Raw genomic sequence first — 20,626 nt, forward strand, 5'->3', positions numbered from 1 at the left:
AGGGAAGTGCATCCTAGATAGAAGTAACAGCCGGGGCTGTATAAACATACATTCTGTAGTTTCTATCACTACATGGGAGGCAGAAATCAGATATTCTCACTGGCCAAATGAGCCTGCTTTGTCCAGTCAGCATCCAGCCTAAACTGGTGGAAAGATGGACAGCAGCTGTTCAGGGTACTTACTAAGTGAGAAGAGCTCTCGAGACAGATCAGGCAGAACTGAGCCTTCACTGGAGTCTTCAGGAACGGGATGATCGCATTCCTGTTGAATTTGAGGGAGGAATTTCACCATCACCAGCCTCCAAAAGATTCTTTTGAGTTTTTCTTGCTTTTCTGTGGTACAAATAGAAAAGTCACTACTTACAATATAATATATTTTCAGCAGTCAAACATAAATAAGAGGAAAAGCTCAGAATTAGGACCCAAATGTCCTTTGATATAATTAGAAAGTATAAAAATAAGAATATGAAACACTGGGCCAGGCATATGATGTACGCTTTTAATCCCAGTAGTCTGGAGGTTGGGGCAAGTGGATTGGAGCCAGCCTGGTTGGTCTATAGTGTGTTCCAGTGAGCCAGAGCTACATAGGGAGACCCTTTCTCAACACCAAAGACTATGGTGGGAAGTTGTATGGAGGGGCAGCCCGGAGAGTAAAATGCCAGTTGAATCAAGGTGTGGAAATTGTAGTAGAGGTGCCCTATTTTTAAAAAGAATTTTGTCTTCAAATAAAGTGGACATATTTGATTGATCATAGAGATGCCATGATATAGACAGGTCTTAGAGGGTGGGAGTGGTACAGGTAAATCATGTCTGTTTCTCTAGGGTATGGATTAGACAAAGTACTGAGGAAATTTTCTCACTGATTCAGAGATAGACAGACTAAACCTTGTAACTTCCCTGAATTCCAAGTTCTTTATCTCTGCCTTGCTATGTTTTATCTCATAGGAATAATAGATATCCTCAAAATAATGAATGAAATGGGAGTGGATCCTGATCAGGAAACATATATAAATTATGTGTTTCCATGTTTTGATGATACACAGTCAGTTCGGGCTGCTTTGCAGGTGGGTACAAGTATGCTTTTCATGGCTAATTGAAAAACGTCTCACTCTTCCTAATGTTTCATTATCAGGACAGCACCATTGAGTGGAGAGCTGAAAACAGTCTTGTACAGTTTTAAGGCTTTATAAATACATCAGTCAGTATATGCAACAGTGCAACATAACATCACAAGACCAAAGAGCATCTTTCTTCTGTGTTGATATGATTGTGTGCTAATAGACAAGACATTAGAGCCGGGTGGTGCTGGCGCACGCCTTTAATCCAGGTGGTGCACGTCGGAGGCAAGAGGCAGGCGGATTTCTGATTTTGAGGCCAGCCTGGTCTGTAGAGTGAGTTCCAGGATAGCCAGGGCTATACAAAAGAAACCCTGTCTCGGAAAACCAAAAAAAAAAAAAAATTGGACAAAACATTAGAAAGACTCACTGTTCATTCTTATCCTGGAAACTGTTGTCATTAATTTCCCTAAATACATTAGCAGCATGTTTATTATCCTGCATTTGAAACACAATCTTTGCAGGATTTTAAAACATTGCTTTTCTCCTCCAGGGTAGTGGTGGTGTGGATGAGTGTCATTTGAAGACCTCTGAGAGGTGGCTTAGTAGTAGGAGTGCTAACCACTCTACGAGGATCCAGATTTGATTCCCAAGTGGTAGCTCATGCCTGTCTAACTCCAGTACTAGGAGATCTGACACTTTTTTGGGGCTTCCACTGGCATTAGGCACTCATGGTACATAGACATGAATGCTGACAAATACTCATATACATTAAATAGAAAAAAATACAAAAATTGCCTTTTCTAGTTTTCGAAGTGAAGTGCTATATATACAGTTAGGAAAAGCGGGTCTGAGGCCCAGATTTGTAATACAGATTGTGCCAGAAAGAGCTATAGAGCAGATAGTTCCTTACAGTCTTGATTTTTGTCAGAATGTTCCTTTCTTTCCTTGAAACAACTTGATAGTTAGAATTGGGAGTTGTATCTTGGGGGTCTTTACCTTCTTCACTCCCTTTCTGGGGAGGATGGGCCTCAGGTGGCACTTGTTAACTGTGACCTTCTGGCATCAGCTCCCGTGTGCTGGCACAGTAGCCATGTTGTCATGTTGAGTTTTTATGCTGTGATTCTGACAAGTGAGCCCTGTCCCAGTTCTCTTCTATGGGTCTCCAAAGAGGATATTGACCTCATGCTGTAAGCACTCTATAGTTAGCAACTATTTGTAAACAATGACTTTCTGCATAATTTATTCTTGGCAGAAATACAGCCGGAGGGGTCCAGTGCTTTCTCACAGTTACTCTTGTTGTCTCAGAACTGTCAACCTTTTAGGGAAAAATTAGACCTAAATTGTAAACTTGCCTGAGCTTTGATTGCTATTATTATTATTATTATTATTATTATTATTATTATTATTTTAATTACCTTTTGTTTTCCTTGTTATGTATTATTATTTTAATTACCTTTTTGTTTTCATTTTCACAACCATCTGTAATGGGATCCGATATGTAATAAATAAATAAATCTTTAAAAAAAAAGGAAATCTCCTTGGAAAAGTGGCTGTTATTCATCCTCTTACGTTTATTTGCTGTCTTCCTATAGTAATATGTAGTTCTTCAAGTCATTTCAATTCCTGTGTGGCATTTTATTTTATAGATATGCCATAATTTATTTTTATTCTGTGCCTTAAACCATCAGGGTGTATTTTTTTTAAGCTCCCATATTGTTTTGTGCTGGCCTTGTAAATGCGAGCATTGCTGTCTTGAGTGAAGTTTAAGCAGGCCACCCATGCCGCTACTGCTTCTTCAGGAGCAGGCACCCTAGCATGGAGTTCCTGTTTGCCCAAGGCTCCGTGACTCAGCCGTGTATGCTTTAAGAAGGCCTTGTGGGTTGGGCTTTTGTGTGCGTGTTTTTTCGAGACAGAATTTTTCTGTGTTAGGCCCAGCAGTCCTTGAACTTGCTCTGTAGACCAGGCTGGCCTGGAGATCTGTCTGCTTCTGCCTCCTGAGTAAGAGGATTAGAGGTGTGTGCCACCACACCCACCTAGAAGATTATTTTTTAACAAGATAATAGATTATCTTGGTGTATAGTGATAAAGATATATGAAATGTAGGAAACTGAAGTAACATACCAAAACATTGTTAGCTATTATAATTATTGAAGTGTATTATCATTGATGTATGTTTTATCCCCAGGAAAACAATTGTCTACCTGAAAGTACTACATTTGCTCAAGCTGAAGTGAGACATGAAGCAATAAATGGGAATTTACAGAACATTTTGTCATTTTGTAAGTATTCCACATACGACAGACTTGGTGTTGATTTCAGCATATACATGACAGTTCAAGCAAGAACAGTTTCAGGTTTCACTAAGGTCGTACTGAGAAGCCAGTTCATGGCGTGAGCTTGTGGCTACTTTGGAATTAGTTTTAAGGTTGGAAGGAGCTTGAAGATGGATTATGGAAATCCGGTGAGACATCTGGTAAGTGATTGGAAGCTGTTTCCCATTTGGCTGTGTCTAGGTAACAAAAAGCACAGCTAATGATCGCTGAACATTGAAAAGGATCAGTCGCTCTTTACGTAAAGTCAGTTCCGTTGACAGAAAGGCAGCGAGGGAAGCAGCAGCCAGAGACAACGTGATTCTAACTCTGTCTTTTTCTGCATATCTTATATTTTATTTTGAGTAAATAAATGTTTCTTAAAGTCTTTGTTTTTTTAACATGTTCATGACATTTGTCAGGCATTCAGATTGTGGGGAAAGGTTTTTGTTAGTTTAGTTGGTCTTGAACTCAACAGAGTTGCCTATCTCCTGCCTCCTGAATGCCAGGATTAAAAGGTTTACCTCCACCTGGCACAGAGCAATTTTGATCTTCTTAAACTTTGATTGTTGTATATTTAGAATGGCCTTAGCAAAGAAATGTGAGCTGTGAGGGGCAGCACACCCTAGGGCTCTTCCCTCCTACTGGATGTTCCTCTCACTTCATCTTCACACTCACTACAAGTAGCGAGTTCGCCCTCAGTCTCTTGATGTGATGCTGCTCATCAGCAGCCGCCCAGCTTGCTTGGGTGTTTCTTTTCCTTTTTTCTTTCCTTTTCTTTCCTTCCTTTCTTTCTTTCTTTCTTTCTTTCTTTCTCTCTTTATTTCTTTCTTTCTTTCCTCTTTTTCTTTTAAAGATTTATTTATTTTACATATATGAGTACACTGTAGCTATCTTCAGACACACCAAAAGAGGGCATCAGATCCCATTACAGATGGTTGTGAGCCACCATGTGGTTGCTGGGAATTGAACCCCAAGTCCTCTGGAAGAGCAGAGCCATCTCTCCAGCCCCAAAGTATTTTTGTAAGATTACATTTTAAAAGGAAAGATGCCAGATAGTTAAGACCAAAGATTTCCTAAGCTTATTCTTATCAGTCTACCCTTAGACTCATAGGTCTTTGAAGAGCTGTAACTGCTGGTGTCTGTCTTTGGCAGCTCTTAGATATGCATGGGAATATCATTCTGGGGAAGAATAGATGTTTTCTCTTGATCAGATTTGTATACGACATAGTCTTTCATTTGCAAGCATGTCAAAACTCAAAGTTGCTAAGAGGCATGTGTTGTGTCCGTTTCAAATTTGGTCATTGTAAACAATTTTTAGATATTTCAACAAAATATCTAAACACAGTGAGATTAATGGAAAACATAAGCTCCTTGTTCAAGGGTTTTATACTTGGTTTAAAACACTTCTTATGTGGCAGTAAAATTCTATGTATAAATTTGAGTTAAAATTAAAAATTCTTGTCTTTCGGGGGCTGGTGAGATTGCTCAGCAGGCGAGGGCACCGACTGCTCTTCCAGAGGTCCTGAGTTCAAATCCCAGCAACCACATGGTGGCTCACAACCTCCTGTAATGAGATCTGATGCCCTCTTCTGGTACGTCTGAAGACAGCTACAGTGTAGATATAATAATAAATAAACCTTAAAAAAAAAAAAAAAAAAAAAAAAATTCTTGTCTTTCCACAGCCGTTTTTACTCTTTATATGCTTTGTATCATGTTCAGGACTTGACTCTATTATGGATTTCTCTTAGCTCACTCATTCCATCACTCAACAGCCATGCTACATATAGTGTAAGGATTCAGTTAATTAGACCATACCATTCTAATACTGCTGCAAGCAAAAACCAAGTTCAGGAAATGCCCACAGCCACCCTCATGTAAAAATCCCCCCCCCTTTTTATGGCAAAGTATTTATGGCAAGGTTTACATGAAAAATGAAGCTTACTGATCAACATTGGAACATTGCAGTTGTAGACTGTTAAATATGCATGAGTAGTAGAGCAAGGAGACTGAGAGAGAGACAGAGAGAACACGCGCCAGAGAGCAGCAGAACGCGAAAGCATGTGCACGCAGTAGAGGCTGTGATGCAGCAGAAGTGAGGGCCTGCCTGCCTTCTTGTGGTTAAATGCTGCTCTAGGATGGATGCAGACAGTGGTCACGGTGGAAAATGGATGAAAAACTGAAGGTTCACTGGACCCCATCACAACCTTTGGAAAATAACTTTGTTTTGTCTTTGGGAAGGAAGAAAGTCACCTTGCTAATTTCCTTACAGTGCCCGTGTCTAGTAAATACACTTTTAGTTATGTAGCAGGGCAATTTATTACTATTTATATTAAGGAATAATTATGAATTTTTGCTACTTTATGAAAACAAGGCTTTAAAGGATGTTTTGTTACACGTGTGTATTGCCTCATTAAGTAACTTTATGTGAGACATTTTATTTTTTAAGTAATGTTTCCCAGTTGGAAGTGAAAAGGTAGGTGAACCAGTTTACCACATCATTTGTAGTTCAATGTGGGTCATTTTGTTTGTTTGGCCTGAGATGTTTTGACAGTTGTTTTTCTTTTACAGTGGAATCGAATACATTGCCTTTCTCGCTTAGTTCTTTGAGAGGCAGCCTAATTCTAGGCTTTAGGAGGTAAGAGCATCAGCCTAAATATTCTCTGTCTTTGGACTCATTTCCCTTGTGCTTGTGATCTGCTAATGATGGAAACTGCCTTTGAGACAAGCTCTTACCCTTGGAAGACTTGGGCTGAGTGGGTTTGTGCAGTCTTTCCATTACCTTCCCTAAGATGCACAGAAGAAAACTGTTTACATGCACATTCACATTACTCTTTGAGCATTCAGTTTTAATGGCTTTATTCTGTACGTGCTACTAATTTACTCTTGCACATTGGAGGACAATTAATGAACTTTCCCTTGTGTGCCCCTTTGTTGCTGTTGCTACATTGCAATACAGAGCAGGCAAACCTTACAAAGAGAGCTTTTGTTGAGAAGCTCAAAAGCGTGTGCTGGTATTGATTCGGCCTAGTGAGGATGCCACCTCACATCGTGATGAGAACAAGTCAGAAGAAGCCAGAAAGCAACTCAGGGCTTGGGCTCACTCTTGTAACAACTTGTAGTGAAAAGCTCAGGAACACTACTATAAATCCCTTCCCAGGACAATTGCCCAGTAATGAAAGACCTCCATTACATCTTACCTCAGGCCATAGTGAGAGCCAAGCTTCCATTGTGTGGAATGGCCCTTAGGAAGAAACTCAAGCCATATCTTAGTACCCTCCAATTTTGTTACTTTTTAAATGGTCTCAGAAAAATCAAAGAAGAGTGAATTATTACCCCCTATTCTATGGTTTCACAAGTTTCTAACTCTGCCATTCTGATTCCTGCTGAATGCGTAGCTAAACATTGGTTTCTTTTTGCTGAACTACTCTAACTTGTAGATATAACACCACTAGCCATGGCAGCATATGTTCTTCATAATATCAGTTTTACCCCTAAGGTACTTGAAATATGTTGTCATCTGCTTCACATAGTTTATGTTCAGAGTCGTTGCTGCCAAGCCTGATACCTGAACTCAGTTTCTAGATCCCACATGGGAGGAGAACCCAGTTTTTCCCTAGACTTACAGTTATGTGTAAAGCTGTGTGTGATGGCAGCCACTGTACTCCCAGTGCTGGGAGGTGAGACAGAAAAATACCTAAAGCCCAGTGGCCAGCCTGCCTAGCCTAATTAATGAGCACTGGGTTCAGTGAGAGAACCTATCTCAAAAAATACGCTGGAAAAGAAAAAGATTCCTGCAGAGGCTTCAGGCCTCCACGTGAGCATACACGCTGGTCTGCTCTTGCACAGACAAGTACATACACACCACACATACACACTTTTTGAAATGGCTCAGTGGGTGAAAACACTGGGAAGCCCAGTGCCCCAAGCTCAGTCCCTGGAACTAACAATAGCGCACACAGAATCATCTTTCTGCCTCTGCATGTGAGCTGTGCCACACATATACACATGCTTACACAGTGATACTAGAGCTTAGAGCAGAGAGTATAACCGAGGAGGAAGGACTGCAGTAGAACCAGGTTTAAGAAATAACATTTATTGTGTTGGTAATGAATTATAAAGAATGTTCACATTCTTGATGAATGACAAAAACCGTTTTCACTTATACTTCAGGTCATCACTATGTCTTTTGATGTCAGTATTTTTTAGTCAGTTTGAATGGCATTTTTCAAAATTTCTAGACTTGTGGAATACTTGCATCATAAAGCTAAGCCAATATGGTGGGAGCAAAAATCTTAAATGGTGCATCCTGCTACCTGCCTGGGGCAGAGAGCTGACAGAAGTCGTACGGCTTCTTGGCCCTGAAGATGCCAGCTGCTTGATCCTGCAGATTAAGTTTAAGTCATGGTCTTTTCTATCAGTGGGTTGTTGGAGATATAATTTTAAGTTGAAGTAACAACATTATCCATAAGAATATAGATGTGGTCAGAAAACATTTATAACTTTAGGGTCACTACTTCTACTTCACCCCAAAACTTAACAAAAATTTAAAACTACACGAGGGTAATTGCAGTCCTTTATGTCAGCATTAATATAGTCCAGTCTTTAATGTATTGTCATAATAAATAGCAATATATTTTAAAATCTCTCAGAACATTCTGTATAGTAGTCAAGCCACCTGTTTTGTGTACTTTGAGAGTCGTGTTCTATGTGAGCAAATTTAGAATTGTCTTAGTGACTAGGACAAAATAGCATGATGTAATATTGGCTCATGTATGGGTCGGCCATGCTGTTGCCAGTGGAGTCTGTATGAAACCCCTGCCCTTAACATAAAAACCTTATCAGAAGTGACTTATTCCCAAAAGTAAGTTAATCAGAAATTTAGAAGATCACAGATCATTGTAACTAGATGTCTAAGTTACTTTTGATAGACCCATGGGAAATATGGATGAACATTTTCTTAAGACTTTAATAGTTATAGCAAGTCCAGAGTCTAACTGGGCAGTTGTTCCTAGTCTGTTTGACTGTAAGGTTTTTCTCTTTCTTCTTCTTGTTCTGTATTAAGTTTCTATTGCTGTTATAAAAACAACTTAGGAAGGGATGAGTTTATTTCACTCCATGGTGAAGGGCAGGAACTGAAGTAGGGGTGGTAGAGATTGCTACTCACTGACTTGCTCAGGCTCCTATCTTATGCCTCTCTAGGATACTTGCTCAGGACTGAGTTGGGTCCTTCCCTATCAATCACCAAAAAAAAAAAAAAAAAAAAAAAGAAAGAAAGAAAGAAAAAGGGGTTGAGAGGCTTAGCTCAGTGGTAGAGTGCTTGCCTAGCAAGCTCAAGGCCCTGGGTTTGGTCCTCAGCACTGGAAAAAAAAATAACAAAAAGATCAAAAAACAGACAACAACAACAAAAAAGAACCACAAGGTTTTGGGCTGGAGAGATGGCTCAGCAGTTAAGAGCACTGACTACTCTTCCAGAAGTTCTGAGTTCAATTCCCAGAAACCACATGGCGACTTAAAACCTGTAATGGGATCTGATGCCCTTCTCTAGTATGTCTGAAGACAGGTAGGTACAGTGTACTGTTCATATAGATTAAATGAATAAATAAAATTAAAAAAAATAGTGAAGTTTAAAAAAGAAAAGAAAAGGCCACCATTTGTTCATAAGCCAGTCTGATGCCATTTCTCAATTGGGTTTTCTTCTTAGATGACTCTGTCTTGTGTCAAGTTGTTAGAAGTCTAACTAACACACTTCTTTTTTCAGTATATTATTATTGTTGGGTAGGGGACAGTGCATGTAGAATTCAGAGGCATTGATTTTTCCCCTTCACCTTGATATCTATCAGATGTGCATCCTGGGCTTGTGCAATGAGCAGCCTTTACTTGCTGACTTGTATCTCTTAACGGATTTGTGCCTCCATCTTCTGAAGCCCTTGCAGACCTTTCTGTGTAGCTGAGGGTGGCATTGAACTTGTGATCCTCCTCCTATCTCGGGGGCTGGGATCACAACCCCTTCTGCTTTATGTGCTGCCACCTGAGATACATTCCCAGGCCCATCTCATAATTTTGAAAAACATTATTTTCTGATCTCTTTTGAGAGTAGTGGAAAGAACCTCAGGAAATGATTGTTGAGTACTACCAGTCCTGGCCATGCCTGCTGCAAGTAGCCTGGCAGTGAGACCTTCTGAAACTTAAAGACAAAAACCAAAGAACATTTATTATTTGGATGTGCCTCTATACATGGTTTTCCATTTTATATATTGTTTAACAACACACATAGGCAAAACCACTTAAGTATCAGTCATTTAAGTTTAAAGCATCTTTATATAATGAGATTTTCTACTTAAAATTTTCTAAAAAAATGAAGCTACACAAAAAATATTTTGAGGCCTCAGGACATAGTTCAGTTCGTAGATTGTTTGCCTAGCATGCATGTTTTCATAGCTTGGGTCCCTAGCACCACATGAAGCAGATGGAACAAAATGATCTGTGCTTCAGGCTACATGGGGCCCTGTCTTCAGACGTGTAAATAAATCACAATTGGAGTTCTCAGTCAAATGTAGGATGTAGTTGTGTTTAGAAAGAGTAGGACTTTTCTTTCCTCATACCAATAGTAAAACAAAAAGTGTAAGTGAAAAAGAGAGGAGGGGTACCTTGACATGTGATTGCAAGCCCTCCAAAGTCCTGAGCCATTGTGGGAGGCAGTTTCTGTGCTGGAGTCAGCAGCACACTGGAGAGATGCTGGAGAACTGGTGGCAGGCCTGGCTTTCGCACATAGGAGCTCCTCGGTCAGGATGGATTTTCTGACTTACTCACAGCAATCTGAACTTGGATGGTGTTTGGGAGGGCCACCAGCCATGTGTTGAAAAGAAAGATCAGGTTTTTAAACCTAAACTGTATAAGACATTGTTAGCCTTACTGGAGTCATCAAATTAATGCCAGATGTTCAACTCCTCTTTGTAAATGGTGGGTGAGATGCCTTTGCTGATGTCCTGACTTCACCAGAACTGAGAGATGGGATGAGATGTTTGCCCCTAATTCCTAGTTGGTATAGGAAATGCGCCAAAGGCTTAAGCAGAAGAAGTAATGGGGAAATAAACCCAGATCACTGCCTTGGTTTTGTAAGTCTGTCTGCTCTGGCTGCCTTTCTAGTTTTGCTAGCTGGTGGAAAGCTATCAGTAGCACAGTCCTTGTCACCCAGACATCTCTGATCTTTAACTCCATAACACAGTCAAAATGTTAATGTTTTCTTACAAATTGTCCTTCCATATTCCATTATCACGCTAGAAAAAGCTTGCTTAAAACCTGTAGACAGTCCACAGCAGAAATAATGCCAGTGTGTTTCTCCAGTCCTGTTCTTCAGAACAAAACAAACCCATTCTTAAGTAAAACACACTGAAAGTAAGGGTAGTATAGAAAAAAAAACCCGTCCTTTACAAGTTCCGCCTTCTAAGAAATTTATTTTCTTTGTGGTAAAACAGAAGCAAGGATTATTTGTTAATTTATTAGATGGCAAATGCCAAGGTTCATAGCCATGCTATCTGGGTTCAAATGGTTGCAGGGTTTTTTTTTTTCTTTTTCTTTTTTTAAGGTTTATTTATTTATTTAATGTATATGAGTACACTATAGCTGTCAGACACACCCGAAGAGGGTATCAGATCTTGTTATAGATGGTTGTAAGCCAACATGTGGCTGCTGGGAATTGAACTCAGGACCTTTGGAAGAGCAGTCAGTGCTCTTAACTGCTGAGCCATCTCTTCAGCTGAGAAGCAGGCATTCTCCCCCCACCCCCGCCCCCCGACAGGGTTTCTCTGTAGCCCTGGATGTCCTGGAACTCACTCTGTAGACCAGACTGGCCTCAAACTCAGAAATCCTCCTGCCTCTGCTTCCCAAGTGCTGGGATTAAAGGCGTGAGCCACCACCTCTCGGCTTTTCTTTTCTTTTTGAGGGCATTCTTAATATTGTAAAATTACCACAGAAGCTGAATATGTACAGCTGAGCCTTAGGACAAGGTCTAGCTGTATGCTCAGCAGTCCTGGGAAGCCCACATTCATTTGTGGTCCTGATTTTAAAATGGTGTATCATTTAAACAGGCCATATTTAAGTCTAAGATTTTTCTTTGTTTCATTGAATTGATTTCAGGCTTAACAATACAAAAGAATCCATATATATTATATCCTCTAGAGTATAGTATCTTGTCTCATCATTTGTACTGCCTCTATGCTGTTATATTGTGTGGGTGTGTGAGGGGGCGCGGGAGGATTCCCAATTATTTGAGCTTCCACACTTCAGTATGTAATCCAAAAAGACAAGGATATTCTTTCGTGTAACCTCAGTTAACAAATTTAGGAAGTTAAGCATTCCTGAGCTATTTTTAGCTAACATATAGTTTATGATTCTGTTTTAAAGTATATGTCCTTTTTCATATTTTATTCTCTTTTCGTACAAAGTCCTATTCAGGGATGAATATTAGTTGCCGTTTTCTTTAATTTGGAATAACTTTATCTTTTATGATACTAGCAGTTTTTTACAGAAGGTACCTCACAGTGGTTCCCTGTTGAACTTCAGGTTGTGTGGTCCTGTGCTAGATTGCTTTTTTAGGGAGTTGCATCCAAGGACATAGTTACCCATTAGCACCCGGGAGTGATTGATGATGGTAGGCTTGACCACTCAGGTATGTCAAGTGACTTAGATCCTTGGGGCCCATGCAGGTGAGCCTACTCTTTCAGACCTAGACCCCAACACATAGATGTAGGTGGCATTTTAGTGGTCCCCATCTAAACCAAAGTTTATTTTGAAAAATTAGTTCCTTTTCTTGAATAGTTCGATTTGTTATTTATTTACTTATTAAAGGCATTGATTTTTTTTTAATAGATTATATCATATACTTATTGTTTTTTGAACCTCTGGGCTTATTTTTAATCCTTTGCTGCCCTCTGCAGGTCGATGAATATAGATCTTTGGAGCAAGGTATGTATTCCTAATACTGCAAACACAGTGTGATATGTGGAAAGCCATCAAAACCAAGTTTAATAGCCTCACACATTTCTGATGTATTATTACAAGCTAATGGATTAAGAATCTTGATATTGGTAGTTTTAAAACAGCAGGAAGAATGTTACTCAATTAGTCTTTGACTTATTCTTAAAGTCTTACTAAGGTTTTCATCTTTCAAGACAAAAATGCTAGAATTATTGTGGTAACATTTGATCTCGCAGGTTTTATAATTTTTTGGTGGTGCTGGGATGGGTCCTTGCATTTCCTCAGTGAGCACTGTTTCACTGAGTTCACCTCTAGCCCAGTTTTCTTGATATATTCATGTATATCTCTGTTTGTTTATATTTCTGTATGTAAATAATATGTACACCAACCCAATACTGCTTGCTACCTTTGAAAGAAGTCAACTGGTTTTAGTGCCAGAACAGTTAATGATTACATGAAAAAATTTGACGTCAAGATCTGAATGAACACTACTAGCTAACCTTCCCAGTTTAAGTTTGTTAAGTTTTGTATGTTTGGTGTCAAAGTTGAACCAGGGACTTACACATGCTAAGCAAATCAGACCCAAGTAATTTTTTTTTTTTAAGTATAATTTCATCCAGTTCTCTACCTAACATTCCTACAGCTGCCTTTCAGAGTTGATACTTAATTTTAGTATATAGTTGGGTTATATAGAATAACAGTTCATTGATTAAGGAGACATTTATTGGTGTATTCACTAAATGGATCTGTTGAAAATTGTTACTAAATACTATAGTTGTCTCACATCCTGTGTGTAGCTACAGTCTCTGCAGAATTTACTAGTGTAGTTCTCTTTGTGTGTATTGCTTAATAGACAGCTCATAGAAGCCTGCTTCTCTTTCTCATATTACCTACCCTTTGGATTGTATTAGGTGAAGTTTACCTTTCGTGATAGTAGAAGTAACTGAAGTTTGGCTTTTATTAACACTAATAATATATACCAGGATAGGCTTAGCTATGGACTGCACATAAAGCACCCAGACTCCCAACCCTTACCATTTTAGACCACTACTCTATGTTTCTGCTCTATCTTCAGCCCGAGGGTTTAAATGTAGGGTCAAACACTATTTATGGTTACAAGTCGGTGTCAGAGGTGTATATTAATTTTAATGGTAAAGTGTGTAGGATATTTTTACGTTGAAAATTTAAGTGAATGAAAAATGTTACTGAGAAACACAAAGTGCATATTGTTTTTTGGTCTAGCACATTTTACTTATTATTTTCCTAATATTTTATCCAAAAGGAGCACAATTGATTCGTTTTGAGTAGACTCTGAGTACTGTAATGAGAAACAATGCTTTACTATCCTATAATAGAGTTTCTGGTCATGAGAATTAGTTTTGAGTGTCCAAATTCAAATTTAAGCATCACATTAGAGCCTTTCTTTGTGATGTTTCATAATACTGCAGTTTTTCTTCAGTTTTTTTTTTTAATTACTTTTAGAGCTGGGTGGTGGCACATGCCTTTAATCCTAGCACTTGGGAGGCAGAGGCAGGTGGATTTTTGAGTTCGAGGCCAACCTGGTCTACAGAGTGAGTTCCAGGACAGCCAGGGCTATACAGAGAAATCCTGTGTCAATAAACCAAAAAAAATTAAAAAAATAAAAAAATAAATAAAATATTACTTTTAGAAAACAAGTGTACTATTTTAAAACCAAATGATCTGTGTGGTGGGTCAGGGTGGGGTGAGATTACCGTGAAAGAGAGTAATATTTCACTGGGAGAGGCTTTGTTATTTCAAAAATTCAATCTCATGTATTTTTTGTTTTTGTTGTTTCTCTTGCTGCAATGCATGAATTTCCTGTCTTAACAGATAACTGAATTGTTGTACAAGGATGGACGTTATTGCCAAAAGCCTCCGGGACCAACGGGTAGCGTTTCTATCTAGATGATTGTAACTTATCCATAAATCCATTCTTCTGTGTAACAATGGGCTAGAAGGATTATGGCAGTAAATACTCTTGATTTTGAAAGTAGAAATTTTAAAGCATTTGGTTATAATAATTTATATCGATAAGTACATTTGAGAGCTCTAAAGTGTATGGTATTAAATATGTTTTTAAGATAGAGTGTGGGGCCCCTGGTAGCATCTGTGAAGACAGGGTTAGACACCATTGTGTCTGTGTGCGTCCAGGGTTTTGTATGTGTGGTTAACTTTATGCATAAAATGGGAAAGGGCTTCAATTTTTCACTTAAAAGTAAAACTTAACTAATGAAGTCAGGACTATCTAGTTTTCTATAAGAAAGTTCAAATCTCCTCTTGTAGGCATTGACACATGGCCCTATGAATTTTATGCTTGAATGCGAAAGAAAATTACTGTTGTTACAAAACATCTTTGTTAACCTTGGTTTTTCATTGGCTAATAGGCAGCTCACCATGGGATTACTGTGTCTGCTCATTAACACTATTTTAATTTCCTATGCTCAGTATTTATCAGTCGTTTCTAATTTTTAAAATATTGTCCACAAAAATTTAGTATAGAAGTGTATGAAGACATTCATTTATGCTCACTACCTGTGCTTTGGACAGGGGAGGGTGAGGCCTGGGCAGGGACACTTCTGTCACAGAGCAGTGGAGAGAGTAGATGGAAGTAAGATTCAGTTCTGAGATGCTGTCACTCGGTCTGAGCATAATTAATATTCCTTTCACTCAGCAGTTAGAGGTGCGCTCCCACACCACAGTCGCTATGCTTCAGTGATCACTGCTGCCACCACAAGAGCCTCTCATCAGGGTGACATCGCACACCAAAGTGAATTCTTATAAATTAATCTTGATAACATGACAGTCTCGGTAATTTTAGTAGAATGCTTTCTCTTGTTTTTTTTTCCACAGAAGCTGTTGGCTATTTTCTTTATAACTTGATTGACAGCATGAGTGACTCAGAGGTACAGGCCAAGGAGGAGCGTTTGAGACAATACTTCCATCAGCTGAAGAAGATGGTACCATTTCATTTTTGCTACACACTGCCTGTCTTTCCTGACATGTATCTATTAGGTTTCACATGCTGCTTTTAAGTACACCCAGACCGCTTCTCAATGACACGAGAGAGTTAGAGACTCAAATTATGTCTGATGGAATTTCTGTTAGACAAATTTCAGGTTGGTTGTCTCAAACTCAGTGTTTTCTTTACCCCCTCCCTTTCCTTCTCACAGAATGTTAAAGTTCCTGAAAACATCTACAAAGGCATTTGTAATTTGCTGAATAACTACCATGTTCCTGAATTGATTAAGGTGTGTGAGTGTAATCCATCAAACTTTATTAATTGCTTCATTTATATGTAGAGACTTTTTAAAATGTTACTTAAATTTAACTTGAAGGGTCAAAATTTTTCTGTTCCAAAACAACCATAAAAATAAAGCTTTTATTGATTGTTAGTAGAAACTATTTACATATTAAAGGGTACATCTAAAACATTACAGTGATTAATGCAATATGAATAGGATTCCTGTGAAAATTTAGAAAGGCAGTATTAAAATGAGATGGGGGCTTGTAAAATTTGCCTTTAATATTCACTAATGTTTTTTCCCCCTATCTTTTCTAATTCTGCATTAATTTGAATCCCAATTTTAGGATATTATAGTTCTGGTTGACAGAAAGAAGGTAGATTCTCAAAAAGTAAGTAGTGTCTGACTTTGTTTTTTTAAACTGTTTGTTATGAGAATTCCAAATAGTGTCCCTGCAAGTTATCTTGTCTATCTCTGAGCTGGCAAAACTGTTCACCATCTCAGGGAACATCTGGGATGTTTGCATATGATCTAGGAGAGAGTTTTGAACTCTCCCCATCTGCAGACCTGAGATTAATAGTTAATATCCCTTGGAGCATTTATGACAGAGAACCAAGGCAGCTCCAGGGCTGAGTGACAAGGACTGTATTTTCTTTCCATAGTAAACTTGTTCTTTCCATGTTGACTTCCCAGTTTACCTCTTCTGATTTGGAATCAACACTTGAGCAACTCCAAGCTGAAAAGAAACCTGTAGGAGCTGTCCTGAAGCAGCTCATCCTGCTGCTCTGCTCAGAGGAGGTAACACTGACAGGGCTTCCCTTTTCACACATGGTTTGGGGGTGAGATAGTCTATGTAGACCCCAGTAAGTAAAACCAAGTATAATGTTTATGAATTTTACACTTTATTATTATGTGTCATGCTTGAGAACAGTTCAATTAAATGAAAGGCTAACTAATTTCAGCGACACCTTGAATGGCATGTTTTCGGGTCGCTGTAGTTTGTTTATGATAATCTGCAAAGTGAATGATAGCAACAGCGTGATAGGTTTATCATACATGCCAAATGTCCTTTCAAGCCATGGCTCCGGTCTCTCATATCCAGATTGTCAAGCAACTGATACACGCAGTAGTCATTTGCAAGTCAAATATAACGAGCTTGTTAATGCGGGGATTGAAATTCCATTTTCCTGCTAGGAAAAAGCTTTCTGAGATAGAGTCCCTTGCCTTCTCCAGCAGGCCTGCAGCTGCACCTTGTATTTGTGTATCTGCAGTTTGTGCTGTATCACCACACTTAAAGTTTCTGCTTGAATATAATTGTTCATATGCCTGTGATTTTTTTTTTTTAAGGGGGAAAAATATACTGTGACTAACTTTGAGATGATATGTGGCACTGTTATATTCCAAAGCAGGTTTTGTCACATTGCTTGTATGCAGAACTATTCTGAGGAGCTTTTCAATTCTGTGTATTTCTACCTCTGGAAATTAGACTGTTAGAGAAGAGTTAGAAAATATTGTAATAGTCTAATTTTTAATTACAAATAAGAAATTTTTTAAGCCCTGCATATATATAACTGGCTTGCACACACGCACAGGCATACACCCTTAGGGACAGAAATAAGAGTATGAAATCTTTTTTTTTAAATACTGTTAACTTTTTTAAAATTCTGAACAACACAACAAAAAACCATGATATTTTACCTTATTTTTTTTTTCTTTTTCACTAAATCCTCTTATTATAGAATATGCAAAAGGCGCTTGAGGTGAAAGCAAAATATGAATCAGACATGGTTATTGGTGGCTATGCAGCTTTAATAAATTTGTGCTGTCGACATGATAATGCAGAAGATGCGTTGAACTTGAAACAAGAAGTGTAAGTGTCTTGGCAACTGGAATAAACCAGCAGATATGTAAAGTGCCCTTGGCGCATTGTATGGATTGAATATTAAAATTCTTTTGTTTTCAGTGTTTGTTTAAAAAGTTCCATGCTAGTTAGTTACTGATGTCATGCTTCCTGCAGGGCTTTTTCAGTTTAGTAGAACATTCTAGTTCCCAAGCCAAGGCGTGTGGCAGCAGCATTCCAGTGAGCCGCAGCACGTTCCCTTGCTGCGCAGTGTTGTACACACAGTCCTGGCTGCTCCCATGAAGCTTTTCCTTTCCTTACTAACAGATTTCTAACATGGAAATAAGTAATTTTAGGTATTTGATTGTTCACAGTGAAGGCTAGAATGTGAAAAGAGCTGTAAAGTCAAAGCGTGTCTTCAGTATTTTCCTGTGCAGTGAGGCAGTGTATGTGGTTCTGCATTTTTACTTCTGCATTCATGACTGTAATTAACTTTGAATTGATACATGGTTTCAAACATGTTATGTGTCAAGGCTGGTATCACAAATCAGACTGTTTGACTAGCTTTTGGAAAGTAATCAATTGACCATTACTGTTGTTTTTTTGTAGTTAATTGACTCCCGTAACTCTGGCTTATTTTATAGTGACCGCTTAGATCCTTCTGCTGTTCTTGACACTGCCAAATACGTAGCTCTTGTAAAAGTTTTGGGAAAGCATGGCAGACTCCAAGGTAAGCCCCCGAACATAGAGGAAATATGTGATGCCAGTCCTTGCCACTGGAATCACACATGAATTCATATTAATGGTATATCATGTTCTACAACATGCTTGAACACTTTGCATACAAATTTGCATGTGAATCTGAGCAGCGTCTGCATGGGCAGTGTGGGCCATTAGTTTTAATGGCTTGGCAAGCTTATCATTTACTTTTGCACAGCTCAATGCCTTTTGCATTTCTGCAGCTAGTTTTTATTAGCATTGCTGTTTGGATTGAGTTTGAAGATCATGACTTATGGCACAGTTTGCTTATGTGCCTGCACTAATGGCTTTGTTTTTGCTTAAAAAGATCTGAAGGCTGAACCTGAAACCTGCAAACACAACCTGATAGATAAGGATCTGAACTGCCACAGTTCTGTCTTAACCTTTAGTAACATTAACAAGATGGATATTTTAGTTGAAAAGCGAATTTGATTACATGGATGATTTGCATGCTCTAATTTCCTCGTTGGAAAATTGCTAACCCTAATAATATAATGAATTGCACTGGGCCTGCGGTCTTCTGTTGCTAGTGTTTGCTCGGTGTTTGCATTAGCCTTGTACCGGAGCGGTGTCCTTATGTTTCCTCTCTTTTATTTTCAGAAAAGACAGAATGGGAACTTTTGTGATTTGAGTGTTGACATTTTTCCTAGGAAGTCTTTCTAACACAAATTAGTCTGCTTTTTAAAATTAGTTTTTGTAAAGTGGTCACAACATTTTGTCTGTATAGTAATTAAGAAGAAACATTATGAAAATGCACTTATTCCATATTCTAAAATGTTTGTTTGTACCTTCCTTAATGAAGCTTAATGAATCTAATGTATTAGCATGCAGTCTTTTGGAAAGCTTTCATTGGCTCTGCTTGGCTAATTAGTATCGACATAGCAAACAGGCCGTATCGGTATCACACCATTAGTCTGGCTGAAGATACAGTGTAAACACATCTTTATTATCTGGCCTCCTGACAAGCCATCTGCCGAAGAAACAATGGTGTGATTTAGCAGATGTTAGCTCTGAACGATAAAAGCATCCATTTAGGAGGATCTTACAGCTACAGGGCAGACCATACAGGGCTACATGGTGCAGAGTGGGCACGCGGTCCCTATCTATAATTTGTAGTCAAAGTTGCAGGGAAATGATAAAACCATGCTATTGTGGATTTATAATTGTAGTCTCGTTTAGAAATGCAAGTAGTAATTAACTCGAAATCGGCATTATACACTAGAATTTACATTCCTGCTGGGCTCGAAATGCTAGTCTAATAGCAGTTTGTTTTCCCTACATGAAATTACCTAAGGGTCTTTTGTGTTACTTCATTGTAGATGCTATTAACATTCTAAAGGAGATGAAAGAGAAGGATGTTGTTATCAAAGATGCAACAGTCTTGTCCTTTTTCCACATCCTCAATGGTGCAGCTTTAAGAGGTGAAACTGAAACAGTAAAACAGCTGCATGAAGCCATCGTGACTCTTGGGCTGGTAAAGCCGTCCGGCAACATAAGCTTCCCACTGGTCACTGTGCACCTGGAAAAGTAAGCTCACTGGGATGGTGGAATTATCAGAATGTGCCTGATGGTTTTGGGGTTTGCTCTGCAAATACTCTGGTGAGGTAGAACCCTTGACTCATTTGTTGATGTATAAGGGACCAAGGTAGGCTAGGTGTCCCTTCAGACACCAGCAGCCCAGCGGCTGTCAGTGGAGGTCTCTACTGACTGTTGTTTTTTAAAGAGCATGTAAAAATGCTATTATATGAAATCGTGTCTGTGGTTGGGTATGGTGGCACACACCTATAATCCCAGCACTCTGGAGGTTGAGGCTGGAGGCTGATAGCAAGTTCAGACCCGTCTGGGTTATGTAGTGAGTTCTAGGCCAGCCTTAGCTACAAAGCAATGCCATAACTCCAAAAACTAAAAACAAGTCAGGCGTAGTGGTGCATGCCTTTAATCCTAGCCCATGGGAGGTGGGAGACAGAGGCCGGCACATCTCCGATCTCTGGGCCAGCCTGGGCTATAGTGTGAGAACTCTAAAGAAAGAATACATAAATACGAAGTTTCCTCTAACCTTTGAGTCTAATAAGTGCTGGTCATCAGTGACTATAAGAATGAAACTAGGGTCCTCTGGAAGGTGTTGTTCTTCTACCCCGTGACCATTAGCCAGGGAATAAACAGACCTCTCGTGGAGGCCCTCCGCTGTTTGATTTGTAACCGTGCTTGCCAGGACACGATTCCAGCTCTGACAAGTGTTTCTCTTCATGGGGAATGAATCTTGTTAGAAAGGCAGGATTTTCTGAGATTGGAATTTTTTTTCCTTTGCAAATGCCCTTGTTGGTTGGTGTCCAGTTTAAGGCATTACTTGCAGAGCAAGTCAGTGTTCTTTCTAACAAGGAGAAAGTGCTGGAAGGCTGGTCAGGCACCCCTTCCCTTC

At 39.1% G+C, this 20,626-nt stretch overlaps 1 protein-coding gene across 1 annotated transcript in view; it reads left to right on the forward strand.

The window, feature by feature from the left end:
- Lrpprc (leucine rich pentatricopeptide repeat containing) overlaps positions 1-20,626 on the forward strand; it is an 85,257-nt gene that overhangs the window by 20,818 nt on the left and 43,813 nt on the right. Inside the window, exons 12-23 of the mRNA XM_031355256.1 lie at positions 945-1,063; positions 3,243-3,336; positions 5,938-6,004; positions 12,306-12,333; positions 14,197-14,254; positions 15,217-15,323; positions 15,537-15,614; positions 15,955-15,999; positions 16,302-16,406; positions 17,348-17,478; positions 18,093-18,178; positions 19,527-19,734. Coding sequence (XP_031211116.1) covers positions 945-1,063; positions 3,243-3,336; positions 5,938-6,004; positions 12,306-12,333; positions 14,197-14,254; positions 15,217-15,323; positions 15,537-15,614; positions 15,955-15,999; positions 16,302-16,406; positions 17,348-17,478; positions 18,093-18,178; positions 19,527-19,734 — 1,126 coding nt within the window. The remainder of the gene's footprint in view (positions 1-944; positions 1,064-3,242; positions 3,337-5,937; positions 6,005-12,305; positions 12,334-14,196; positions 14,255-15,216; positions 15,324-15,536; positions 15,615-15,954; positions 16,000-16,301; positions 16,407-17,347; positions 17,479-18,092; positions 18,179-19,526; positions 19,735-20,626) is intronic.

Source organism: Mastomys coucha, unplaced genomic scaffold (assembly GCF_008632895.1).
Source record: "Mastomys coucha isolate ucsf_1 unplaced genomic scaffold, UCSF_Mcou_1 pScaffold6, whole genome shotgun sequence".
NCBI lineage: Eukaryota > Metazoa > Chordata > Mammalia > Rodentia > Muridae > Mastomys > Mastomys coucha.